This window comes from Felis catus, chromosome A3, assembly GCF_018350175.1.
Source record: "Felis catus isolate Fca126 chromosome A3, F.catus_Fca126_mat1.0, whole genome shotgun sequence".
NCBI lineage: Eukaryota > Metazoa > Chordata > Mammalia > Carnivora > Felidae > Felis > Felis catus.
In genome coordinates, this window is record NC_058370.1 from 35,355,612 (window position 1) to 35,381,150 (window position 25,539).

The following is a 25,539-nucleotide window of genomic DNA, read 5'->3' on the forward strand; positions in this document are numbered from 1 at the left end:
CCCTAACTGAAACTCTGAATCTGATAAACACTAACTTCCCATTTCCCCCACCCCACCCCTGTTTGTTTTCTTTTTAATACTTAGGGAAAGCAAGGAAATGCGAGCACACCAGGCTAAGATTTCTATGGAAAATAGCAAAGCCATCAGCCAAGATAAATCTATCAAGAATAAAGCAGAACGGGAAAGGTAAGTCTGAGAACATTCACTGTGGGCATGTAGCATTGACTAGGAGGCATAGACTCAGTAATGTGTATGTGTGTGCATGCACACATACTCACATTTGAAATACAAAATCCTTGTGAGTTTTGAGTAAGGATTCGGCTATTATAACTGCTGTGAAGATTTACTGTTACTATAGAATGGTTGTCTTCTGATTGCTTACTACCACCAGTAAAACAATCAATTGAATTTACATTCAGTATATTGTGCTCATATACAAACAAAATTGTATAAAATATGGCAAAATATCCTTCCCACATTCCATTGGGTCATCCATCCCACAAGCATCTCACCTGCTCAGGTATAAGCCCAGTCTGGTTGGGTGGTTCTGAATAGCGGGTGTAGGAGGAAGGTCTTCCTTTGATTTGCCCTGTGCTGTCCTTGATATCAGGGACCATCTCCAAGGTCCCTAGTCAGATTTTCTGGCTTGACCTTATCTTGGTTGGTATTTTTTAGAAATAGAAACCAAGACAAGAATTTAGGTGCATGTCATTTACTGAGAAAGGGATCTTCAGAAAAGAGGAGTAGGAAAAGTAGGAAGGGTCAAAGGCAGGGACTAAGCAAGGATATGTTGTTCTCAGCGACAGTCCCTCTTTAGGCTGATCCTAAGCTCTGTAGTAAGATCTGTACCACACATCTCTTTAAACCAGGAGGGTCTGGCTTTTGTACTTCTGTGTTAGTCAGTCATTGGCCTCCTGGAGCTGGGGAAGATTTATGTGACCTCCAGAGAAGGTCCCAGATGCAAGCCCTTTAGGCAAAGGCAGTGTAGGGGATTTGAGAGGACATCAGTAGTCATGTTATCCAAGAGAGGGAATTAACAGCACTTGATTCCCAGTGATCGCAAAATACAGAGCAAAGTGAAGATTATCTCTTGGGACTGAGACATGAGCATGTTTAGGGCTTCAAGTCACTTAACTCTCCCTTAGCTGAGTTGTTGGAGAACTTTGCAGCTGCAGAGGAAAGCACCCGTGTTTCACTTACATGGACTTTTGTGGGTACCTGATGTTTCCTCTTTGTTTTGAACAGGGCAAGAACTGCTGTCCAACTTCCTCAATTTCATTGATTTTTTCGCCATTATTAATAATGATATTAAACTTGAAATACAATCAGGTATAAAGTGTAATACCATCCAGTGATTTTCATACTGAAGTTTTGTTGAATTAAGTACAATTGAGAATGGGTCATCAATAGGACATGGAATTTCACAGTAGCATGACCTGGAAATGAATTGACTTTTTAAAATGTTGGCCTCAGAAATTTCCCAATCAATGTGGAGTATCTAGGGAAATTATTACTCAGCTTAATCAATACTTATTTGCAACATCCTATTGTGGGTCTAGTTTATGTATTCTCAGAAAAGGAGTTTTTAAGAGCCTTAGATACATGGGAATGACATTGTCTCCTTTAGCTCAAAAACAGAATACCCCAGCCATTATAAAACCTCATCAATTTGAATTATTTTCGACTGTCCAAAGTGAAATACAGAATTCAGTAGGGTAAATGTGCTAATTATTAAACAGCTCTTTTTCATTTTTTTCAAGTATGTTACGAAGTGGACTTCCGTCCACTTTGTTTTTAATTTTTTTTACTTTGATGTAATATACTTGTTTATTATAACTCTGTCTCCAGTGATAAGGTGGTTCTAAAACATCTACAAATGGCTGGTTTTTTAAATAATTTCTGGGTGCAAAATGGTTGTCTTCTAAACACACGCATTGTGTGTCCACTTTAAGAAAGAACTTAGAAATGAAATTAAAAATTTATAAGCAGATAGCTATGAAAGATATATAGAAACTGAAAAAACAAAAAACAACAAAAAAAAAAGAAACTGAAAAACACCATTTCTGAGTTGAAGACAACATTTCAACAGAAATTAGGCAATATTTATAACTGAATGACAATACAAGTACTCTCTATCAATGTGTGGAAGGTAGCTAAACCATATAGCAAAAGAAACAATCAACAAAATCAAGAGGGAACCTACAGAATGGGAAAAATATTTATAAACCATGTATCAGGGATTAATATCCAAATATATATAAGGAACTCCTACAACTCACAACAAAACAACCTGATTTTAAAATGACAGAGGACCCAAATAGCATTTTTCCAAAGAAAACATACAAATGGCCAACAGATACATGAAAAGGGGTCAAGATCACTAATCATCAGGGAGATGCAAATCAAAACTACAGTGAAATAAAACCTCATACCTGTTAGTATGGCTATTTATCAAAAAGACAGAGAACAACTGTTGGTGACAATGTAGAGAAAAGAGAACATTTCTGCTCTGTTGGCACCACGTAAATTGGTGCAGCCACTATTAAAAAAATATGGAGCTTCCTTAAAAATAGAAATACCATATGATCTCACAACCCTACTTCTCAGTATCTATCTGAAGGAAGTGAAATCACTATATCAAAGAGATATCTGCACCCCTATGTTCATTGCAGCATTATTCAAATAGCCAAGACATGGAAAGAACCCAAGTGCTGATGAATGGATAAAGAAAAAATGATTTTCCATGCACAGGTGTGCATGAATGTTATCCAGCCATTAAAAAAAAAAGGAAATCTTGGCATTTGTGACAACGGACCTTGAGGGCATAATGTTAAGTGAAATAAGTCAGAGAAAGACAAATACTGTATGATTTCACTTATGTATGAAATCTAAAAAAAACCAAGCTCATAACAGCAGATAAAATGTTGGTTTCCAGGAATTAACGGGGTGGAGAAAATGGGAAAATGTTGGTTAAAAGGTACAAGCTTCCAGTTATAAGAGGATTAAGTTCTGGGGATCTAATATCCAGCATGGTGACTATAGCTAAGAGTACTGTATTATTTATTTGAAAGTTGCTATACTATTTTCACCTTTTTTTAAAAAATTTTTAATGATTATTTTTGAGAGAGAGAATGCAAGCAGGGGAGGGGCAGAGAGAGAGGGAGACACGAGATCTGAAGCAGGCCTTGAGCTGTCAGCACAGAGCCCAACACAGGTCCCAAACCAATGAACCATGGGATTATGACCTGAGCCAAAGTCGGACGCTTAACCAACTGAGCCACCCAGGTGCCCCTATCTTGTTTTCACCTTAAGAAAAGCAGGTAGCTTAAGTGATATTTAGAGTGAAAATGATAGCCTAGCTGTATAGAATTTTTTAAATAAATGCAAACTAATGAGTTACATACCCAAGAGAGTATAAAATTAGAAATGCCCGAATTAGAGTAATAAAATTAGAGTAAACCCAAAGATTGCAGGTGGGGAGAAATAAAAGAGTATCAGAGTAGAAAACAAAAAGCAATAGGGATGGTCAGCAAAAACAAAGGCTTACTTTTTGAAAAAACAAACCCCACGAGATCAGTGAACCTCCAGCAGGACTGCACAAGAAGAAAAAAGAGCACAAGTTAGTAATCTTAGGTCTAAAAAGGAGGCATAACTGCAGAAATAATATTGTTGAAAATGAAGACTACTATAGAGAATACTACCAGTGAGTCTGAACACTTGAATGGACAATTGCCCCGGAAAATATAAATGTCCAAAATTGACTGAAAAGAACAAGATAACTACAATAGACCTCTAGCTATTAGAGAAATTCACTCAGAGGTCTATTCAGTCATGAAGATCACTCCCTGGTAATGATGTCATTTCACAAAACTAACTGACACAAAAGTAAATGCCTGGTAGTACCAAGAGCAGGCAAAGACATGCAGAAAAGTAGCATTCAGACACTGGTTGTGAGTGCAAATAAGGACAAGTGCTTTGGAGTAAAGGTGAAGCCATTCATTCCCTACCAACCTGCAAATCTAGGTCTATACCATAGAGAAATCCTTGCTCATATGCACAAGAAGATACTTGTGCATACTTATTTATCACTATACTTATTTAATCAATAGCCCCTGTGCCACACATCATAGGATCCTGTGCACCAGATCATTACCGTTTGTCATTGATGGCCAACTAGAAATACTCTAGTCTCTTCATAAATGGAAAAACCCATATGGCATATGAAAACAATGAAGTGCTTTTAAACACAGCCGTATCTCTAAATTCTAGGTTAAGTAGTAAGTTACATGAATAAACCCAGAATATGTTACCATTTCGGTAAATTTGGAAAATACACAAAACAATACAGACCTGCAGCATCATTTGTGAGCTGGTTACAAATGCAGAGTCTCAGGCCCCACCCCAAAGCCACTAAATCAGACCCCCTGGGGGTGGGCCCAGCAATCAGTGGTTTTGACAATATCTCCACTAGATTTGTAGGTGCATGAAAATTTGAGAAACACCTGTATGTGTTATTAAAAAATTTTTTTAACGTTTATTTATTTTTTTGAGACAGAGAAAGAGCATGAATGGGGGAGGGTCAGAGAGAGAAGGAGACACAGAATCCGAAACAGGCTCCAGGCTCTGAGCTGTCGGCACAGAGTCCGACACAGGGCTCCAACTCACAGACCGTGAGATCATGACCTGAGCCGAGGTTGGATGCTCAACCGACTTAGCCACCCAGGTGCCCTTGGAATAAAAATATTAAAACATAGATGGGAAGGTCCACACCAAATTCAAAATAGTGGTTATGTCCAGAGAGAAAGAAACTGGAATCAGGAAAAATACAAAAGGGGCTTTAATTATATCTCTAACACTTTGTTTCCTTTAAAAATACAAGACAAATATGGCAAAACATTAATATTGAGTAATCTGACTGGATACAAAGATGTTTGTATTTTCCACTGTACAGTATAGGTTTCAAAATTCCACAAAAATTAGGAAAGTGGTAATTCCATCCATATAATTAAATGGAATAGGACTTTAATATTATGTCAATTCTATTCAATTTCAGCTGCCAACTGATATTTGTACCTATTACTTTTAGGAGAGTCAGGGAGTTAAATAGCAGCAACACCAAAAAGTTTCTGGAAGAAAGAAAGAGAGTAAGTATTTTATAATTCTCTTGGCACTGTAAACAATAACTCACGCTTAAATATCAGACTTCTGGCTAATTTGTTTAATTTGATTTTTCTGTAAACATTCTAGCCTCTCTTGTCTGCTCCCTGAGAACTAAATAATCTATTACTAAAATCTTTAAGATATTAATTTGGCATTATTTTATATGGAAAAGGGAGCCAAGTTTTAATTGCACCTAAGTACTCTATTATTTTAGCAGGAAAGATCTTCCCAGTAAGAATTAGGGGGTTATACTCTTCCAGTTGTCAGACTACTTTTCATGATTTTTTAAAATAATTATCTCCCTGGGTTAAATTGTAAACTTAACGGTCATACCTCTTCCATCCAAAGTTTATCCGAATTTTTTTTTTTTTTTTTTTTTTGCAGCTCGCCATGAAACAGTCCAAAGAAATGGATCAGTTGAAAAAAGTCCAGCTTGAACACCTGGAGTTCCTAGAGAAACAGAATGAGCAGGTATTTTACCTAAAGGGCATAAAAAGACATAGACAGCCAGCCAGGTTTGGGGGTGGATGCCGTACCTGCAGATAGTGACCCTTCTGCTAAAACCCGTAGCCTGAGTAGCAGCATGGAAGGGTGGCTAGGATGTGATCCCTTTTACTGTATTTTCCCCATTGCATCAAACAAGAACAGAAAATACCCTTTTCTGAAATGGGAGAGGAATGTAGCCATGGGAGGAAGAGACTCTGAAGTCGTCTTTGGAATAGATTGTGATGATTCTAATAGTGATGTCCCTGAGAGGAGAAAACAGCGGTTACAAATTATGTCTCCATTTTCATTTAGAGCTTTGTAATTTGCAACCTAGGCACATGTGATAGTCTATTTAAAAGCAGATGAGAGAAACCACCTGGTTTCAACTTCAGTCTTAAAAGTCATAAAACCATCTTAGGGCTTACTTGCGGGACCCAAGGAAAGGAGCTGCCCAAAACTCTACAAGCCACCTAACGTGAGTGGATACCATATTCTTGGTATTTTGTTTTTGTTTTTGTTTTTTTCCAGCAAGGCACATAGTTACCCCAAACCCAACTCTTTAGTTAGCCATCGGGCATATACCAACACCAAGATATACATGTATGTTTACCCGAAGAATAGTGCAGGTGGGGTCCTTCCCAAATGGGCTACAGTCCACTGGCCATCCAGTCTCAATTTCAGTATGATGGCACTACCACCAGCTTATAAGACAAAATGACCCTCCATGGCAGGTTAAATTTGAGTCTATATTAGTTCAAATTTCAGTTTTTAGATATGCTGGTTTGGAAGTTTTTTTATCTAGATAATTTACTTCTATCTAGGAACTGTCAAGAGGTTTTGATGAAACGTGTACTACATTGTTCTTTCCTATTTCCTCATCTACAAAGCAATCCTCTTTAAGATGTATTTTTCAGAGTAAATGGCTCCTTTTGAAAAACACTTCGATTGGAATTATGCTAAAATGTATCTTTTAGAAAGTAAAACAAAACCCTTAAATCTTCTCTTTTTGTATTGCAGTTGGGTAACAAGTAAATCCAACTTCTGGTTTCAGATTTGTTACTTTTTGGTGGACAGAAGTTTTATTCATCAACATACTTCTGAGTTATGTTTCACATTTCCTTTTCAGCTAAATGCTTCTATTCATGAATAGTCCACAGATCCTCAAGGGGGACAATAAATGTTTTATTGTCCTGTGGGTCCAATTCATTTGACCATCTCATAGATACATCACGTTGTGGTACGAGTTACCTAGCTTATGTTGTTGGTCTTAAAGCACTTCTCAGGAAGTGTTCCCATGGGCAAAATGGGAATATGAATAAAGGTAAAGCCACCATCTCCAAAATGTTAGAACCTACTTCTGTGATTCAGGGCTGGGTGGGGATAACGATGCCTCTCAGAAGAAGGCAAAATGAAGGTAAGGCAGTTAACTAAATTAAGAAACTCCTTGGAAATCACTGTGTTGCTTAGCAACAAGTTTGACTAAAGAATGTAAATGTGCTAAAAATTACTCATTACTACAATAGTGGTGAATATCAGAACTTGAGAATATGCTTACCTAGTGTTTTTTCAGAGCCAAAGTACATAATAAAAAAAAATCACTTGGAGCTTTTATCCTAATACATGGGTAATTCAAACCACCCCAGAGTTCTTGCATTAAAATATAATGGATTAGTGATAACTGGCTTGATAATATTGGGAGGATAGTGGCTTTTTGATCCAAAAATTGATATAATGCATTTCAATATGTTGTAAGTGGTGTCTACCATCCACAACTGATACTTTGAGTCACAGAAGCTTAGGAAAGCATAGAATATGAGAAAGCTTGAGATTTGATGAAGATTCAGTGAGATTCTATGACAAGAAATTCACAGTATCCTATTGATGCTTCCAGAAAAGGTAGAATTTGGACTTGAATTTCTGTGTTAAGCTTTGCTTTACCAAAACATGCCCTGTTCAGTAAAAAATCCAGTCCCAGATCTTTCTAGTGTGGTTTTGTTTGGAACTTAACAGTCAGAGAGCTCTCAGTTACTCTGTGTGTTACAACACTGTCCCAGGCATAGTGCAAAAGATAGAGTGAGTGACTCCATTTCTTCCCTCATAATAGGCATGGGCTGGAACCAGGTAGGAGAGCTCCCTTCATAGCCAATTAAACACTTCATTGGCAGAAAAGTTCCCTTATTTCCAGACATCCTAAATTTTTAGAACAGTCTCCCAAACCTTTGTTAAACCCAAAGACTACTTTCTGCTTCTAAGCCAAAGATAAAATAATTTTAACATTCATCCCTTATATCTCCCTTTAAGGCTTCTTACTGCTTCCTTATGACCCAACTCCCAGAGGTTCACCCCATCCCTGCAAAGCAGAGTGTGGAATGGATCTCCTTAATTAGCTACACCAGCGTTGAGGGCACTGGTGGAAACAAGTCAAGTTTTAATATATTTTGGCCCTGATTCTAGATCCTAACCTCCTGTGTTCTTTTTAAGCCATCTAATGGCCTTGCCTACTTGGTCAGCCAATGCTTCATTTAAAAGTCCAAAGGTCAGGGACTCGTTCTACTAAGTTTTCCCAAGTAACTCATCATCCTCACGTACCATTCCAAACATCAACAGCTCCATTACTTTCACACCCAAGCTTTAAAAATTGATTTTTGTCATCAACCCTACCATTTAATAAAGTGAGGGTTCTTGCTAAAAGGTGGGTTCTCCCCCCTCCAATCACTGCTGAGGAAGAGAAGCACAGTCTGGGCTCTTAGGCATCGGTTGTTTGTTTTGTTCTTTTTTTTTTCTGTTGAGATCAATTTGGGGAGAGTTTGTCACTGATGGGTGTATACATGTTTTATTCTTAGCTTTTTTGCTTTTCTGTATATGGTTTTACATTCATTTTTCAAGTTCACTTCAGTATTCATTTATTTTGTTTTATATGTATGACTCAATTTTGACATTACTATTTTTGTACAAACAGCTATTGAAATCCTGCCATGCAGTGTCCCAAACGCAAGGTAGGACTGAAACTCTAATCAGCAAGACATTGCTTTCCTTCTCAGCTATGCTAGTGTTCTCGGGGCGATCTCCATTTATGATTCATATCTGCTCATAGCTAAGTAGTATCTCAAGGTTTTGGATGTAAAAGTTTGATCATGTCATGCTTGGACTTCTGATGTAATATACAAACTGACATGCCCAAAATCTTTAGAGAATGATTTCTGAGGGAGTCGGAACCAACGTTTCCTACTACAGACCTAGGAAACTCAAGTCATGCTAATAACGATATACCTACACATCAAGAACAGTGATATATGACTGTCATTTGGACTGACCACAGCTAACTCTGGGTCATGAGGTCAGATCTCTCCCAAACATTAATATGACTGCAATTAATTTTAAAGCACCCTACTAGAAAGTTCATTGGTGCTTTTTTAATGACAGAGTTATGGTCTGTGTGCAGAAACATTATAGAGTGTTATGACCCTTGTCATGCTTTCTGCTAGATCTGGTCTGCCAAGGACCCTAATCACTTCTTATAAGTAAGGTGACCGTATAATTTATTATCTGAACCAGGATCATTTTGAGAGGGAAAGAGGGTGATGTTCATAATTGCCAGGACTACAGGCATAAACTGGAACTGTCCAAATGGGAATGCATGGTCACCCTGCTTCTATGAGAACTTAGCTCTGAGAATAGTCCTTTATTGTCATATGATTCTTCGTTCTATGACCGTGTTCAGTAGTACCTTTAAATGCTAAATGGGGAAAAGCACAGGGAATCTTTTGTTACTATTTATTGAACATAAAAGTATTTAATTTCTAGTGCTGATAATGTTTCACTGTCCTCTCTTATGAATACCGTTTGTGTCATGGTTTCATGTTTGTATATTTTTCTCCATTTCTTCATTTCTCTATTAGAGTATTAGTATACTTCAGGCATAGAAGAATATCTAGGTAGAGGGAACCATCCATCCCATATTTGAGCAGAAAGATAAAATTCTTTGGTACTACTCTATCCTCTTTGCCAAAAGGAAACTTGAAGCCACAATATAAAAATAATAAGAAAATTACTGTATGGTCCATGGGTCATACTGGTTTTGTAACAGGGCCTCTTTGGGACCTCTAGGTTCAGATTTGACCAACCTCCCCCCCCCCCCCATTGACCTTCTATTTAGTAGTAACATCAACACACTTCAGAGTCCTCCGAGTTATGTCTTTACCATGTTTCCATTCTGAAATGTCCTTTATTTCAAAGTGGCATGTCACACAAAGAGGAAAGGGATGCTTTCTTATTCCCTCAAAAATTACACGGGTTGGCTTGGGCATAAGCATCCAGGAACCAGCTGGAAAGTAAATGTTGAAATAAGCCAATTAATTTTCCCTATACTGCCAAACACAGAATCTGCCCCCATCTGACTCCTTTCTACCTCCCAAACTCCCTGGTTGTCTTAGTGACAGTCTTAATTCAGGAGACCAAGTTCACCATGGCTTACTTCCTGGGGAAGCCCATAAAAACTTACCTTGAAGTGAGAGCCCAGAGGGATAATTTTTGGACAATAGGATTCCAGGAACCCTACACATTCCTGTGATGTTGTATTTGCAAGGCACTCCAGCCAAATCAATGTGATATGCTCCCAACTAAAATTTTCCATCAGATTCTTAGGGAGTTAACTAAATTTCAGGCTATTTGGGGAAAATACTGTGCATAAGAAACACCTGTTCTAAAAGTTCAAATTATACACAGCCAAGGCAACATGTCCATCTGTAGAATCTAAATCAAATGGTTTGATGTGAGGTAGTCTATTGAAGGCCTGGCTTAGCCTCTTTTCAAATGGTTTTCCTGGTGCTATGGAGAACTAGTTCTTCACAAGCTTTAATGTGCATCCAGATATCTTAAAGATCTTGTCAAAATGCACATTCTGATCCAGTAGGTGTGGGATGGAGTCCCTTGGAGTCCAAGGTTGTGCATTTCTCACAAGGTCCTGGTCCACAGACCTCACTTTGAGTAGCAAGGGACATAGTGACAGCATGGAATTTACGGGAGAAGAGAGGCCGGGGCGGCTACATGCCTTTGAGCGAGAATTTCAACACGTAAGGCCATGTTTCTGATGTTACAGGCGAAGGAGATGCAGCAGATGGTGAAGTTGGAAGCCGAGATGGACCGCAGACCAGCAACAGTAGTGTGAAACTCCAGAACGCAAACTGAAGCCCCAAAACCACACAGCATCAAAAGATCACCCCCAAGCTTCCCAACACAGAGTTCACGCAAGAAGGCTGCTGTCTGTGGGTTTCCTTTATGCCCAGCCAAGATGTTACCTGAAACCACCGAGACTTACATATTTCTATTTAACATTTTGAGTATTGGATCTCCTTGGCCAACCATAAGTAGCTCCCAACCCACCCAAATTACTAGCCCAATAAGGCAGAGTTTCACCCTTGATATTACAACTTAAACATGTTTGCTATAAAATACCATCACAAGTGAATGAGCTTGGTGTCCACAACTCTGCTCTGTGATGCATTAGGACATGTTTGAGCTGCAGCAAAAATAGTGCATTAGCGATTGAATATCAAGTGCATGCACTAGGGGGAAAAAAAAAACAACTCTGTCTACAAATTCATCAGCAGAAGTGGCAGTCTGCTAGACAAATTTTGCAGAATTTTTCTACATCTGAGTTACCTCATCAGTAAGTGCCATGTCTCTGCCATGCCGTAAGAAGCTAAGTTCCTGTAAAAGTTGTGGAAATTATTAGAATAAAAAACAGTAGAACAGTGTACCTGTGCCAAAACTCATCAGTGCTCAAGGGAGAACTCTGTTAGGCACATGTTAAGAAAGTTTACATCTGATATTGCTTTATAGGAATTGCTTCTGCCGATTCCAGACATTATAATACACTATTACACCATAAAGATCGTGAAGTGATAATTGGCAAACGTTTGTAAATGTGACCATGTATAAAATATTTATACTCCTACTTCACACTGTTAGAGCAAAATCATCTACGTATTGCCACATGATGAGATTAGTAAACAGGAATACCAGAACTATGTTTGCATGATACACAAGCACCAGTTAAGACTAATCCATACAGATACAGTTAACCTAATGCCAAATAAATACTGGTTTAATAAAATGTATGGCACAGAATATAATTTGACTATGAAGACTTTTAGCATAATGAAAAAGTCTATATATATGTGTATATGAATTATGTGGGCATTCTTGATACTTCAAGTTCTAGTTTCAAAAAAATACATAACTAATTTAATTTTACACAAAAATATTTATGCAGATTTTCAGAATTTCATATCAGGAAATAACCTTTTTACGTCTGTTAAATATCAAAACAATTTGCTACAGTGTTAATCTGCATGGTCTTTAAGCCTGCCATAGTTGTGTTGCAGACAGTGCATGAAAAAGTATTCTGCGGGGAATCAAGCCATGCCGCCCAAGCTGGGAGGAGCGCATGGAAACTTGGTAGTCTAGAACTAATCAGATTACTGATTTTAGGACACAAAACACCAACTGAATTGTTGTATATGCTTGTAAAAATTGATTCTGTGTGTTCCCCTGAACAAAGCAGAGAAAACGATGTTACCATCAATATTGAAATTAAACTTCCAACTTCTCTAATAAAAAATGAAAACACATTTACCATCCGTCAGAGTATATACTTTCCAGCAGACTTTTTGCCTTTTTCATAAATGAGCCCTTCATTATTTCTAAAGGAGGCTTACTCGTGCCCCCACACATTTCCCCTGCCTCCAAATGACAACGAAACAGACTCATTCTGGTTGACACCCAAATGTGATGCATTTGTTGATGTACGTGTTTTTCTTTTTCTCCTATGTATCATTTGAACTGGTTTCTGTGGAATTTCTCTGGTTCCCTGTTTGCTGGTCTGGAAGACAATGGAGTTAGACCATATGTCTTTCAGCACTAATATCCCATGGAAAATTATGGCTATTAATGTAGCACCACATTGGGATGGCCAATTCTCAAGAATTCCAAATGGCTCCTCATCCAATCAAAGGACATTTTTTTTTTTAATTTTTAAAGAAAACGTCGGGGCGCCTGGGTGGCGCAGTCAGTTAAGCGTCCGACTTCAGCCAGGTCACGATCTCACGGTCCGTGAGTTCGAGCCCCGCGTCGGGCTCTGGGCTGATGGCTCAGAGCCTGGAGCCTGTTTCCGATTCTGTGTCTCCCTCTCTCTCTGCCCCTCCCCCGTTCATGCTCTGTCTCTCTCTCTCCCAAAAATAAACATTGAAAAAAAAAAAATTAAAAAAAAAAAAAAAAAGAAAATGAGCTAGTGTGAGTGGGGGAGGGGCAGAGAGAGAGGGAGACAGAGGATCCAAGCAGCCTCCACGCTCTCATTGGCACAGAGCCTGATGCAGGGCTCAAGTTTCAACCAGACGCTTAAAAGACTGAGCCACCTAGGTGCCCTCCTCCCCCCATCAAGACTTCTAACAAGAGCTTAGCACACCATTCTGTGGCACTTGGGTGAATTCAGCAATTGCTTCTCTTTCCCTTGCTCCCAGTTTTCCCTTTGATCTGCTCTTCTCTGCCTTTTCATCCTTTTACACTGCCATAAATATTTCCATTTCCCAGTGTTCTATCCAGAGCTGCTTTTTTCTTTAACTTAGACTACTCCCAGTATTTGAGACATTTTGCCCCAACCTCAAAAAAGATTCCCCTGTAGGATTAAGATGTACAACAAAACGATGTTTTACTTTCAATTAGAAGGTCAGATTGCACTCATTCTGCATTCTCACTTATGAAGGAAAAAAAATCTTGCCAGTTAAAGTAACTCAACCTTTTCCAGCTTAAAAAAACAAGTTATTTCAGAGGCATATTCAATTATTTCAAAGCCAAACCCCCTGTTAGAGTCCCAGCCCCATGCAGGCCTTTCTCCCAGATGGCAGTGGGGAGGAGCATCTGGTCTCCTAACTGCCCTGCGCTGCAGCCCTGAAAAATGGATCCTTCCATCCAGTGGTTCAAGGTCTCTTCTCAGTCAAGTGTTCACCCTGAACTCAGTTTATATTAGCATTCTTCGGGGATGCACAGGAACTTCTGGATTCTTGTGAGCTGTTGGAATACCAGAGGTGCTAACACCAGTCCATTTAAATACCTGCTTTGCCCATTTGTCAGCTACTAGTGCCATGTTCCAGTGTCATGATGTTTCTCCAGGAGGCTTGCAGTTTGTCAGAGCAGTGCCCCAAGAAGCAAGAGGCGATCCTGATTTATATTGGGCCCCAGGCCAACCTGGGTTTCTACTACGTCTTGATTCTCCCACCCAGCAGGACTTCCTGTTTCAATCTGGGAGTCAGGACCCTTGAGTCCATTCTCTGTCTCCTCAGTCCAGAAAGGATATAGAACTGCCTATACCTGACTGACTGGAATGTCCATACAAGACTATTCCCACTTCATAAGCAGACTGTTCTTACCCTTTTGTGAGAATAAAAGGCTTGGTGGGGAAAAAAATAAACAGATTGCCAAAATAAATTCATTGGGAAATATTATAGTTCATCAGATCTAAGATACCATTGGTTACAAGATGCACCATTATTCTATATACCACGAAGAATGAAAACATGTTGCCAATTAAACTTGGACACATCATCCTGTGATTATAAGACATCTCAATTTCAGAGATGTGAAAATGTGAAAATATGTGTATCTTGGAATCCAAGAAATAGTATTTCAAAAATATTGTACAAGCTAATCAAATCCCAAGACGTAAGGGGCTGGCAGGGGTTGGGGGGGAGGTGTAGGTAAGGGAAAGCAAGTATTAAAGATAGGATACAAGTGGTACCTTGTACCTGCTGTCAGCACAGAGCCTGCTTCACATCCTCTGTGCCCCTCCTCTCTCTCTGCCCCTCCCCCACTTTCTTGCTCTCAAAAATAAACATTAAAAAAACACCAATCAAAAGACATCGGGTAATGGAATGGGTAAAAAAATAATCATCTATATGCTGCCTATAAGAGATTCATTTCAGACCTAAAGATACAGAAAGATTGAAAGTGAAGGGATGGAAAAGCATTTATCATGCAAATAGAAGTGAAAATTAACCTGAGATAGCAATACTTATTCAAAATAGACTTTAAAACAAAGTCTGTAACAAGAGATAACGATGGACACTATAATTCAATAAGAAGATATAACAATTGTAAATATTTATGCACCCAACATGGAGCACACGCAAATACATAAAGCAGCTAATAGTAAAGGAAGTAATCAATAGTAATACAATAATAGTAGGGGACTTACATCAATGGATAGATCATCCAAATAATATTCAGATTACTCCATCCTAAAACAGAATATATATTCTTTTCAAGTTCACATGGTATGTTCTTCAGGATAGATCACATATTAGGCCACAAAAACAAGTCTCAGCAAATTGGAAACTGAAGTCATACCACATATCTTTTCTGACAACACTACAAAACTAGAAATCAACCACAAGAAAAATCTGGAAAGAACACAAATACATGAAGGTTACATAACATGCAACCAATGAATGAGTTCCCAAGAAATCAATGAGGAAATGAAAAAACATGGAGGCAAATGAAAACGAAAATACAATAGTCCAGAATCTTGGGGATGCCGCAAAAGTTGTTCCAAGTGGCAAGTTTATAGCAATAAGAGCCTAACCTCAAGAAGCAAGAAAAATCTCAAATGACATAACCTCACACTTAGAGGAACGAGAAGAAAAAACCCAAACCCAGTAGAAAGAAGGAGATAATAAAGATTAGAGCAGAAATAAGGAAACAAACTAAAAAAAATACAACAGATTAATGAATCCAGAAGATGGTTCTTTGAAAAGATCAACAATATTGACAAACCTTTAGCCAGGCTCATCCAGAGAAAGAGAGAGACAGAGACAGACAAATAAATAAATATTTTAAAAAAGCAACTCAAATTCAGAAATGAAAGAGAAATAACATCATAGAAACCCAAGTATTATAAAATAATTATAAAAGAATTATAAAGGATTATAAGATTATAAAAGGATTATAAAAGAATATTATGAAAAATTATATGCCAACAGACTGAACAACCTAGAAGAAATTGATCAATTCCTAGACCTTCCTGAATCAGGAAGAAATAGAAAATCTGAATAGACTGATTAACAGCAATGAAATTGAATCAGTAATCAAAATACTCCCAATAAACAAAAGTCCAGGACCAGACAGCTTCACTGGTGAATTCTACCAAACATTAAAGAAGAGTTAATAACTATTTTTCTTAAACAATTCCAAAAAATAGAAGAGGAAGGAAAGCTTCCAAAATCATTCTATGAAGCCAGCCTTATTGTGATACCAAAACCAGATAAAGATACCATACACAACAAAAAAAGAGAGAAATACAGGCCAATAACTCTGATGAATATAGATACAAAAATCCTCAATAAAATACTAGTAAATAGAATCCAACAGTACATTAAAAAATAATTCACATGATCAAGTGGTATTTATTCCCTATGCAAAGGTGGTTCAATATTTGCAAATCAACATGATACATCACAATAAGACAAAGGATAAAAAGCATATGATCATTTCAGTAGATGCAGAAAAAAACATTTGACAAAGTACAACATCTAAGCATGATAAAAACCCTCAACAAAGTAGGTTCAGAGGGAACATAACCTCAACGTAATTAAGGCCATATATGAAAAACCCACAGCTAGCATCATAGTCAATAGTGAAAACCTGAGAGCTTTACCCCTATGATCAAGAACAAGACAAGGATGTCCACTCTCATCATTTTTATTCAACACAGTACTGGAAGTCCTAGCCACAGCCATCAGACAAGAAAGAAAAATAAAAGGCATCCAAATTGGTAAAGAAGAAGTACAGCTTTCACTCTTTGCAGATGACATGATACCGTATATAGGAAACCCCAAAAATTCCACTAAAAGACTACTGGAACTGATAAATGAATTTAGGTAACAAAATACAAAATCAATGTGCAGAAATCTGTTGCATTTCTATACACCAATAATGAAGCAGCACAAAGAGAAATTAAGAAAACAAATCCATTTACAATTGCACCAAAAATGATAAAATACCTGGGAATAACAACCAAGGAGATGAAAGACCTGTACTCCAAAAACCATAAAAGATTGATGAAAGAAATTGAAGACGACACAAACAAATGGGAAGATACCTCATCCCATGCTCATGGGTTGGAAGAACAAATATTGTTAAAATGTCCATACTCTCCAAAGCAATCTAAAGATTTAATGCAACCCCTATCAAAATACTGACAGTATTCTGCATAGAACTAGAACAAATAATCTTAACATTTGTATGGAACCACAAAACATCCTGAATACCTAAAACATTCTTGGAAAAGAAAAGCCGGAGGTATCACAATTCCAGATTTCAAGTAGCACCACAAAATTGTAGTAATCAACAGTATGGTATTGGCATAAAAATAGACATGTAGTCCAACAGAACAGAAAAGAGAACCCAGAAATAAAACCATGATTAAATGGTCAATTAATCTTTGACAGAGGATATGCAATGGGAAAAAGTTTCTTCAACAAATAACGTTGGAAAAACTGGACCACTTTCTTTTACCATACACAAGAATGAACTCAAAGTAGATTAAAGACCTAAAAGTAAGACCCAAAACCATAAAAATGCTAGAAGAGAGCACAGGCATTACTTTCTCTTATATCAGCTGCAGTAACATTTTTCTAGATATATCTCCTGAGGCAAGGGAAACAAACCAAAAATAAACTATTGGGACAACATCAAAATAAAATCTTCTGCACAGCAAAGGAAACAACAAACAAAAACTAAAGTGGGAGAAGATATTTGCAAATGACATCCAATAAAAGGTTAGTATCCAAAATATATAAAGAACTTACACAACTCAACACACACACACACACACACACACACACACATCCAAATAATTCCATTAAGCAATTGGCAAAAACATAAACAGACATTTCTCCAGACATACAGATGGCCAACATACACATGAAAAGATGCTCAGCATCACTCATCATCAGGTAAGTGCAAATCAAATCCACAATGAGATATCATCTTACACCTGTCAGAATGGCTAAAACCCAAAAAACACAAGAAACAAGTGTTGGCGAGGATGTGGAGGAAAAAAAACAACCTTCATGCACTATTGGTGGTAATGCAAACTGGTGCAGCCACTGTGCAAACCAGTATGGAGCTTTCTCAAAAAATTAAAAATAGAATTACCATATGATCCAGTAATTCCACTACTGGGTATTTACCTGAAGAATACAAGAACATGAATTCAGAAAGGTGCATGCACCCCTATGTTTATCATAGCATTATTTACAATAGGCAAATTATAGAAGCAGCCCAAGTGTCCTCAATAGATGAATGGAATAAAGAAGATGTGGTATATATATATATATATATATATATATATATATATATATATCTCCATGAAAAGGAATGAAATCTTGCCACTTGCAACAACATTAATGGATCTAAGAGGTAGAATGTTAAGTGAAATAAGTCAGTCAGAGAAGGGCAAACACCATACAATTTAACTCATAGGTAGAATATAAGAAACAAAACAAATGAACAGAGGAAAAAAGAGACAAAACAGAAAACAGACTCTTAGCTATAGAGAATAACCATCTGCTTATGGGAGGTGGGGGCGGGGGAGCTGGATGAAACAGATGAAGGAGATTAAGAAAACACTTATGATGAGCACCAAGTAATGTACAGAATTGTTGAATCACTATATTGTACATCTGAAACTAATATGATACTGTATGTTAACTATATTGGAATTAAAACATATATTGTGTATATATATGTATATATACATATTCTATGTATGTATATGGTCTACATATGTAGTATATAATATATATGGTATATGTATGTACTGTATATCTATATGGTATGTGTATGTACCATATAATATAGTACATTTAGTATAAATATATATGTAGTATATATATTACTATTGCATAGTATGTAATATATATATATATATATATATATATATATATATATACACACATATGGCTATAATTAATACCTAAGAAACAAAGTAATTTAATTAATTTAATTTAATTTAAAGAGGCAAAATTCTTCAGCCAGGTCAGTTCTGTTGGAGTAAATTTGACACTGAAAAAATACCTCCATTTAATTTTGTTGGCCCAAAACTAGAACCAAGAAAAAACTGACCCAATAAGACTTTTCTGACATAGATATGGTTAAGAATTCCTGGAATTACTATATAAGTGAAATGAAATATATTTATTTTTAATAACACAAGTGAAAATTACATACACAAATATGTAGTATTGTTTCATGTTTTTTGGATGAGATGTTTATATAAATGGGTTCATACTGTAGATATTGTTTTGCAATTTACTTTTGGACTTTACACTATGTCTTGGAAATATTTATATGTAAATATATAGAGATATACTTCCATTATAAAGTTCATAATGTAAAATTTAATAATCTTAAAATTAAAGTTTCGGAAATTAAAATGCATGTGAAACCAACCCATTATTGTTCAATATCAAAATATTACCAGCATCCCTCACCCCCAACAAAAAGGAAAGAAATCTTTTTCACCATCTCTTCAGAGAATCTTGTCTATATGTATTTTCCCTTAGTTGTTTCATGTGATCTTATGCCTTCAACCTCTATTTCTCTGTATAAAATCTCAAATTCATAACTTGAGCCTTGACTTTTCTTCTACTAAGCACTGGTCCTTCCTCTCGGATTTTCAGAATTTAAAAAATGGCCCACATGCACACTGTGTGTAATTAATAAGAAACAGTGACCATTCCTCTACCTGTCCTTCCTATTTTAAAAACCCATAACAGGAGCTAACCCATGGGTCCATCTTGTTCTGCCCCATCTCATTTGTTTTCACATCCAATCTGTTGATGAAACCTAGGAATTCTACCCTGTCTTGGAAGCTTCCCTCTCTTCCCTTAAAATTTCTCTTCTCCCTTAATTTTGATAACTTCCTATTGAATTTCTTTGGCCTTCAAATCTCTCTACACATAGACTAATCTCCCCAAATGACAGATCTGATTATATTACCCTTCTGCTTATAAATGTTGAATTCCTCTCCACTACCTAAAGAATAATGTTGAAATTACTGATATCAGCAGTTTCTGACCCCAACCTACCTATTCACCTAGTCAATCTGCATTTATCACTGTTCCCTATTCACACACACATAGCACACATCTTTTCCAGCCACATAACATAATGATGCTCTATCAATCCTTAAGAAGCCATCTCCAAAAATGTCACTTCCAAAAGCTCCCTCATTCCCCCCAAGGAAGAAAGAATCTCCCCTTCTGAATCTATCCATTTATACTTTAAAATCTATTTAAACATATGGCATTTCCACCAGCCCAGACTAAACTCTTTTCAGGCTTTATTTGCAAAGAACAGGTAGTAAATAACTATAAAATGACTATTTAAATTATTTTCTGTGAGGTATAATGAAGGATTTGTAACCTGTCTCTGTGTGGCCTCTTAGACGGGCAATGTCTTTGAAAACCTGAACGAAGGTCTAAAATAAATTTTCTTGTGCGTTGTCATCTCAATTTCAAGAAAAAAATTTTCCTCAAGTGGTACTGTTAGCATCCTTTCAAAACAACATGACTATCACAATGGCCAACGGGCACTCAACAGACACAACAACATTAAGTGTGATTGTGGAGAGTGAAAAGAAAATGTCTCGTGTTATTTCAGTGTTGAGCTTATCTTAGGGATCCCTCATTCCAAACCCTCAATAGCCTCTCCCCCACCATCATTTCTGTATATCTGAGAGAAACCATACTTTCCTACAACTTGTTCTTGATGCTTGGCATTTAACAGCATCCCAAACACAAACTTTAATAATTGCATCTTTAATGTCATAATAAATCCTAGGTAATGCCTCTGGGATGAATTTTTATGAGCCATTTCTTTAATAATATTTCATGAAAACTGTTCTGCTCCATAGGTTAGAATAATGAAAAAATATTAGGGAAGGGAGCAGGGAGATGGTTAAAAATAGCAGCATCATTTTTTTTTTCACATCATAAGAAAAAAAATAGGTGGCTGTGTTTATCTTCATAAGTGATAATGATTCCTCCTCTTCTCCTTTCCTCCTAACTTTTTTGGAAATTTGGGGTGAGTAACAGTCCCAAAGCTACTTCATCCTGGAAAATTTCGAGACCCTTTGAAGTCTTCACCAAGATTAAAATATAGAAATACTTTCCTAAGGAGGCCAATTTAATGTTGTTTACCTAATTAGTCACACCTTGACCAAAGCTTTAGGTGAATCAGAATGTACCAAAAGAAAAACGGGGGGTAAAAGTCTTTGACCTTTGGTTGTTTTTGAGCTTTGATATCATAAAATTTGAATAAGGAATTGTCATATTGGTCCATCAAAATAATTATTACTTATCCCTTTCAAGCAATGTATGTATTTACGTTTCTCAAAATTCACACACAACTTTTTACAATTTACCTTTGCTTTTCCTTAGAACAAAATTGATAGGGGCACCTGGGTGGCTTGGTCAGTTGAGCATCAGACTTCGGCACAGGTAATGATCTCACAGTATGTGAGTTTGAGCCCTGCATCAGGCTCTCTCTTCTGTCAGCACAGGACCCGGCTTCACATCTTGTCTCCCTCTCTCTCTGCCCCTCCCCTGCTCACTCTCTCTCTAACACTCTCAAAACTAAACATTAAAAAAAAGAAAAAGTTTGGTATACGTGTTAGATGTAGTGTGTATAATACAGCATATTAAACTCTACAGGCTGTAACACTATTATAAATTGATCTACAAGTCTTGACTACCACATGAAGGGTTATTCTGGTCACAACTTTGGCAATGAAGTAATCTTATTCATTGATCAAATATTTATTGGAATCTGGGGGAAGATGGCAGAGCTGGAGGATCCTAGGCTCACCTCATCTACACATACACCTAGAAAACACCCACATCAATATAAATAACCCAGAAAATGACCCAAAGACTGGAAGAATAGATCATCCAACGATAAGGGTAGAGAAGGAGCCACATTAAAGAGTAGAAAGGGCAGAGATGCAATGGGGAGCTAACTGGAGCCACAAGACTGTCTACAAGAGGGAAAGATACTGCAGATGCAAAGAGGTGGGAAAGGAGAAAACCCTCAGGCCAGGCGCCTCAGGCACAGGGGACCCACACTGGGAAGATGAATCCTCATAAAATTTGAAAACAGGAGGGAATGAACTTTCAGAGTTCTTAAAATAAGTAGGGATTACCACTAGGAGCTTTAAAAATCAGTGGGCCCAGGTCTGAGAGAGTTGGAGGAAGATAGTCAACTGAGTCTCTGCCCTTAGAGAGACAGCAGAACAAACAGCCCTGCTGAGATACAGCATAGAAACAGCACTTTGCAAAAATGCCTAGGGTGTACAGGAAGAAGATTTACTTACTAATCTCAGAGCATATGCTGGAGGGGCAGGATCTTTGAAAGACTTCTCTAAGAGCAAAAGACCTGGCAGGTGCCATTTCCCTTCCCAGTCCCTAGCCTAGGTACACAGATACCTGTGGGAACCAAGCAGCAGGAACACTATCATCTAGCTTTCTAAAAAACTCCTCTGCACTCCTCTGGGGACCTGTTCCCTCCATCCTGGCCTTGGCAGTTTTCCCAGGGCTGCAGGTTCCTCCTACAGCCAAACACTGTGGACCTTGCTAGCATTGTGCACCCTGCCCCTTCAAACACCCCTGTGGCAGGTGTCTATTCAAAGTGGTACCATAAGCATGGAAATATGCCAGTAGCACCAACAGGGGCAAGTGTCACCACAAAGTGACTCCTTCCCAGAAAGACAGGGAGAAAACCATACACACAAGTCTGACTGCAGTCCCAGCATCCAGCTAAGGGCTGACATCTGGTCTGAATACAGGCCCCACCCACCAAGAAAAGCTTCTCAGAGGAAGGAAAGTGCCCTGCAGTTTGCTGCTTCCTCAGCTGTGACAAATGTCTGGTCTGACTCAACTCAAGCCCAAGGTGGCCCCAGACTGGCCCACTAACACAGGGAGCAAATGGTGCCCAAAACAGGCAATGAGGGCCATTGCAGAGGACTGGACTGAAGGCTAACCCAGCTCAACTACAACAGTATGGAGCACACAACACACACAGGAGCTCCGAGGTCTGATGAACACAGGACATTGTACTACAGGATTTCTTCTTCATAGGACCATTACTTTCAAGAGTAAGAGCAATATCTGACTTTCCAAACACATAGAAACAGACACAGAGTTAGATAAAATGAGGACACAGAGAAATATGGTCCAAAATGAAAGAACAAGCACAAAGTCACAGCAAGAGAGCTAGACAAAACAGAGATGAGTAATATGCTTGGTAGAAAATTTAGGGTGATGGTACTCAAGTCTTTTCACTAGACTTGAAAAAAGAATGGAGGACCCCAAAAAAGGAGAAAAAACATAGAAAAAGGAGAAAGAAAACAAAAATCAATGAGAGATGAAGAACTCATTAACTGAAAAGAAAAATGCTCTAGAGGGAACAAATAGATTAGAGGATGCCAAAGAACAGATCAGCAACCTGGAGGACAGGGTAATGGAATGCAGTCAAGCTATACAGGAGAGAGAGAAACAAATAATAAAATATGAAAATGGATTAAGAGAAGTCAGTGACACCATCAAGTGTAATAACATTCAAATTATAGGGATCCCAGGAGGAGAAGAGAGAAGTAGCCATGGGAAATTTATTTGAAGAAATAATTCCTGGAAACTTCTCAAATCTGGAAGGAAATAGGAACTCAGATCCAGGAGGCAAAGAGAACCCCCAACAAAACAAACCCAAGAGGGTTCACGCCAAAACACAGAGTAATTAAAATGGCAAAAAGCAGTGATAAAGAGATACTTTAAAAAGTGACAAGAATAAATAAAACATTACACAGAAGAGAAACCATCAGACTATCAGCTGATTTTTCAGCAGAAACCTTGCAGGCCAGAAGGGAATGGCATGATATGTTCAAAGGGCTGAAAGAAAGAAAAAAAAAACCCTGCAATCAAGATTACTCTATCTAGCAAGGTTATCGTTCAGAATAGAAGGAGAAATATAGAATTTCCCAGACCAACAAAACTTAAAGGAATTCATCACCAATAAGCCAGCCTTGCAAGAAATGCTCAAAGAGGACACTTTGAGTGGAAAGGAAAGACCATAAACAGGAGTGAGAAAAGTAAGAAGCACAAAAGCACTAAAATTAAGTATATCTATAAAAATCAGTCACGGGCTTTACAAAATAATAGGATAGAAAGTATGACACCATATATCTAAAATGTGTGTGTGGGGGGGGGCGGTAGGTAGAGGAATAAAAATGCAGCGCTTTCAGAATGGGTTCACATTTAAGTGACCATCAAGTCATTATAGACTTCTATATGCAGAAGATGCTATAAATAAACCTAATGGTAACCCCAAATCAAAAACCAGTGATAGATATGCAAAAAAATAGAAAGGAATCCAAGTATATCACTAAAGAAAGCCAGCAAACTGTGGGAGAAGAGAACTAGAGAAGGAACAGAGAAGAACTACAAAAACAACTATAAAATAATCAACAGAATGGCAATATGCACATAGCTATCAGTAATTACTTTGAAAGTAAATGGACTAAGCACTCCAATCAAAAGACATAGGGTGATGGAATTGATAAAAAATAAGAACCATCTATACACTGTCTATAAAAGACTCATTTCAGACCCAAAGATACATGAAGACTGAAAGTTAAGGGATGAAAAAACATTTATCATGCAAATGGAAGTGAAAAGAAAGCCAGGGTAGCAATACTTATATCAGAAAAATAGACTTCAAAAAAAAAAAGACTGTAATAAGAGACAAAGAAGGACACTATATAATCACAAAGGGAAAATTCCAACAAGAAGATACAATAATTGTAAATATTTATGCACCCAACATGAAGGCACACATATATAGAGCAGCTAATAGCAAACATAATGGAAGTAGTCAATAGTAATACACTAATGGTAGGGTACTTTAACACCCCACTTACATCAGTGGATCGTTCATCTGAACAGAAAATCAATGAGGAAACAGTGGCTTTGAATGCACATTAGACCAGATAGATCTAATAGGATTATTATTTTAGGATTATTCTATCCTAAAACAGCAGAATATACATTCTTTTCAAGTGCATATGGAACATTCTCCAGAATAGATCACATGTTAGGCCACAAAACAAGTCTCAACAAATTCAAAAAGATTGAAGTCATACAATGAATCTTTTCTGTCCACAATACTATGAAATTAGAAATCAGCCACAAGAAATATCTGGAAAGAACACAAATACATGGAGGTTAAACACAATACTACCAAACAGTGAATGGGTCAACTGAGAAATCAAAGAGGAAATGAAAAAAATACATGGAGACAAATGAAAATGAAAACACAAAATTCCAGTATCTTTGGGATGCACTAAAAGTTGTTCTAAGTGGCAAGTTTACAGTAATATGGGCCTAACCTCAAAAAGCAAGAAAAATCTCTGGACACCTGGATGGCTCAGTCAGTTGAGCATCTGACTTTGGCTCAGGTCATGATCTCGCACTCCGTGATTCGAGCCCCACGTCAGGCTCTGTGCTCACAGCTCAGAGCCTGGAGCCTGCTTCGGATTCTGTGTCTCCCTCTCTCCCTGCCCCTCCCCTACCCTCTCTCTCTCTCTCAAAAACAAATAAACATTAAAAAATGTTTTTTTTTTAAGAAAAGCAAGAAAAATCTCAAACAAGATAAATTCACACCTAAAGGAGCTAGAAAAAGAAGAACAAACAAAACCCAAACCCAGCAGAAGAAAGGAAGTAATAAATATTAGAGCAGAAATAAAGCAAACAGAAACTTTAAAAAATAGGACAGATCAGTGAAACC

The 25,539-nt window shown here is 37.6% G+C and overlaps 1 protein-coding gene across 16 annotated transcripts in view; it reads left to right on the plus strand.

The window, feature by feature from the left end:
• Positions 1–12,278, plus strand: part of PLCB4 (phospholipase C beta 4) — a 419,557-nt gene extending 407,279 nt beyond the window's left edge. For 15 of the 16 annotated variants that reach the window (XM_023251457.2, XM_045053870.1, XM_045053873.1 and 12 more), the window contains 5 exons: positions 85–186; positions 5,087–5,144; positions 5,545–5,631; positions 8,606–8,642; positions 10,745–12,278. In XM_023251457.2, coding sequence (XP_023107225.1) covers positions 85–186; positions 5,087–5,144; positions 5,545–5,631; positions 8,606–8,642; positions 10,745–10,833 — 373 coding nt within the window. In that variant the 3' untranslated portion in view covers positions 10,834–12,278. The remainder of the gene's footprint in view (positions 1–84; positions 187–5,086; positions 5,145–5,544; positions 5,632–8,605; positions 8,643–10,744) is intronic. The other variant, XM_023251460.2, reaches the window with a different exon arrangement.
• The last annotated feature ends 13,261 nt before the right edge of the window (positions 12,279–25,539 follow it).